Raw genomic sequence first — 3462 nt, forward strand, 5'->3', positions numbered from 1 at the left:
GTCCAGCCACCAACGAATATGAGCCAGCATCGGCACAAGGAACATACTCCACACAACACATTCCAGCCTCTTGACGAATACAAATCGAATACCTAAGGATCCAACCCAACAAGTGATTAGTAGGGGATGGAAAAAATAGTTTAGGTTATGAAAATCAGCCGAAATACGTTCCGAAAAAGTAAAAAAAAAAAAGTTATAAGAAGATGGAAAAGAAAGGTAATATAGGATTATTTAGTCAACTATTATGGTGGTTTTTAAGGCAAAAATTGCTTGATTTTTGTTCTTCCCGATCTTTTTGCTCTTTGGATTCAGAAATATGGTCTTGCCTTTACATCAACGAACAATTGGTTTTCAATGTAGACTCATATTTATGACTTCTAACTGAAAATCATGTTTTGAAGCACCCTGAGATCATGGCCCAAGACAAAGTTTCCCCGAAATAAGACCAAAACTCTTCTATTTTCGCGAAATTCCTCGTTTTTAGGTTATTTTGTGGTTAAAATTGAGTTAAAAAATTGACCCAAACTTTATAGAAATTTTCATTGAATGTCACCAGGTCTTGTTGTGAATTTCCATGCTCCAAGAAAAACAAATCCAAAAACGACCAAAATGGTTCAAAACTTCATTTAACCTGAAAAAAATAATCTTTCACACCCTTAATTATTAGTAATTGGTCACCTACTCTTGATTGGCCAAGTGGTTGTCATTCGTGGGAAGGAAGTTGAACGTGGTCAATCGGCCCGTCAGACCCGTGTGGTACTGAAGGCAGCCACAATTGCGAGGCCTACAGAGAAAGGGCGAAAATGAACCGGAGACGATCGGTTTTGACGATCTGACCCAAAGTACGCAGATTGCATTTGATAGGCTACTTACTGTCCCTCAGTGTTGCACTTGACTTGGGTTACTTTGATCTCCCACGTTCGCGCAGCCGTGGATCCATCAAAATCAAAATTGAGTGTGGCCGTGTCAGAGGACAAACAACCCATTTCCACATAGACTAGAAAGAACGAAATCAAAATGAGCCACAAATCCCAAAAGAGGTCGAAATTTTGTTGATTATTCATCCTGCGTATGTAGGTGCAGCTCTTTATACTACGTCTGATTCCCCACAACTATCTGAGGGACTGCTGGCCAGCCTAAAAGGGCTTAAACGTGTAAAATGACACCTTTGACAAAGAAAATCTTGCTCCCAAAACATTGTTAGCTTCAGTCAAAAAGATTGCACTGAATTTGTTATTGTATCAGTTTGATGAATTATCCGGCCATTAGTAGCAATTTCAAAACGGATGCACTCACTATGTTGTCCGGTATTTTGTCCGCAAATAATGGGCAACGAATTACCCGTGTTTGACTGCAAAGCAAGAGTGACATTATTAGGTTGAAGCCTGCCATTTCGATAAAAAAAGCAACCTGCTTACAGAGACAGTGAACGTGTCTCTGCACATTCCACCGAGAGAGTTTTCATCGACCAGTTCTACATCGTTTCCCGTCCCCAAGAGAGTAAACGATTCAAAGTCCAATCGCAATCGGCACACACCTGGTCGGAAGAAAAAGAAGGGAATTATTGTTATTGCCTACTTGTTATTTACATAACGGGAGTGCTCTTATTTTTCGTTAAAAATGTAAAACAAATACCTACGATGCTCTTTTTGGTTGATGTGAATCCAGGCTGATTTTGGCAACCCCATCAAACAAGAGCAACTAGTTGAGAAGATATTTGATGATGGAATAAACATGTTCAAATTGGCGCCATTAAGCTCGGATGCTTCCTTTAAAAGTGGCTTTTTCAAAAACTTGATCAGAAGTGCACAATATTGAACGAGATTAATCTTAAGTGATCTTCAGTGTGATGAAGGTCTGTTTGAACTGAAGTCTGTTCTCATTTGTTTCAAAATTAGATGTGGACCATTTTTCCTTTGCGGACTACTTACTGCTTCCAGGAATGGAATCCTCAACAATTTAAGAGCAAGAACATGTTCGTTCATCTTATTCAACTTAACAGTGGCATCATATCTGATCGACCAACGACTTAGGGTGGGCTGAACTGGTCAGCCCTCAATCATTGACTTTAGGGTTGATCAGCAATTTCAGTCAAAAACTTGTCCACGTTTGCTTTGAACCTGCTACAGGATCAACAACTACTTTCAAGCTCCCAACGAATGATTAATCATTTCAACAAATTGAACAATGAAGGAGTCCGAGAAAGAAGCGTTTTCGGACAAGCCTTGACTCTCAATGGATAGAAGATGCTCGAAAAGCGAGTGTAAAACCTCTTCGGGTCGCTACAATTGATGCGTTTCAAAAGAAGAAAAAAATAGTTTTGGATGCAATCTAGTGCGGTTCAACCCTACTGATCATTGTCTAAACATTGACTTGTCACTCACTCACTTTTGTCGCATTTCTGTACTGTATATGACACTTGTGATGTTGATGCGTAAGCATTGGGGTAATTGGGATTGCGCAAATAGGTGCAGTTTTGCGCCACAGTCGCTCCCGACCGAGAGATCAAAAACACGCAGCACACGCCAAATCTGAAAAATGTTCAAACGCAAATAATGCGTGAGTGGTCCGAATTATTTGCCAGCTGAAAAGAAACGGATAGAAGGTATATTTAAAAGTACACTTTTTGGCTTACCCTGCGGCACAGGATCCGGCAGCCGATCCACCGAGTGACGTGCACTCCGTAGACGTGTAGCACGTTCCGTTTCGATTGGTGGATCCAGTGCCACCGCTAAAAGGTTAGGATTAGAGGGAGCGATTAATCAGGAGCCATTGTGTTTCAAGACGTCTTTAAAAAGTTGAAGCCACGGCAAAAAATATAATGTTTTATTGTCAAACTCAGCCTCGCTCGAGATTGTTCATGACAGTATGAGTCTGAAAAGTAACTTGACAGTGCGTTGTCAACCAATCGCCAACTAGTTTTTAAACCTCGAAGAAAAAATGCCAAAAAAGTCCATTTTTCTCAGAGTACTAGAGAGCACATTGAGGCATTGCAATATTGTCCGTGGACTCTTTAAACCCTATATCATTATGGTTATAGTCAGAACCAATTATTTTGATTATCCACCATCAAAAAAAGAACACTGGGTTACAAAGGACGTCAGAGTACATGTCTGAACGCTTGTGGTGAGTTGAAATAACGGCTTTCTTGGAGGAAAAAGACTACTTATTCAAAGGAACTGAACAGGTGATTCATAGCCAATCCACAACCGTTTGTGTACATCGGAACACTCCCGGCCAGAATTCAACCAACGAGTTACAAAGATTTGTGATAACTTACTCCCAGGAGGGACACCAAAAAAGCCTCGATAAATATTTAAGAAGTAATAAGATTGAAATTGTCTTGGCTTGTGTTGCTGTCCTCTATTGGTTCCTTGTATAGTTGTCTGGGAGAGAGGGTGGCCATCTGTTTCCCCCGACGGCAAACTCCCTCTGTAGTTTTCCGCCAGTCAATCTCCCCCA

The 3462-nt window shown here is 40.7% G+C and overlaps 1 protein-coding gene across 1 annotated transcript in view; it reads right to left on the reverse strand.

Annotated features, from left to right (window-relative positions):
- Positions 1–3462, reverse strand: part of LOC131893072 (uncharacterized) — a 59401-nt gene that overhangs the window by 50535 nt on the left and 5404 nt on the right. The window contains exons 3-8 of the mRNA XM_059243002.1: positions 2636–2731; positions 2389–2531; positions 1419–1537; positions 1297–1351; positions 874–997; positions 683–784 (exon numbers count right to left, since the gene is read on the reverse strand). Coding sequence (XP_059098985.1) covers positions 683–784; positions 874–997; positions 1297–1351; positions 1419–1537; positions 2389–2531; positions 2636–2731 — 639 coding nt within the window. The remainder of the gene's footprint in view (positions 1–682; positions 785–873; positions 998–1296; positions 1352–1418; positions 1538–2388; positions 2532–2635; positions 2732–3462) is intronic.

Source organism: Tigriopus californicus, chromosome 2 (assembly GCF_007210705.1).
Source record: "Tigriopus californicus strain San Diego chromosome 2, Tcal_SD_v2.1, whole genome shotgun sequence".
NCBI classification, from domain to species: domain Eukaryota; kingdom Metazoa; phylum Arthropoda; class Copepoda; order Harpacticoida; family Harpacticidae; genus Tigriopus; species Tigriopus californicus.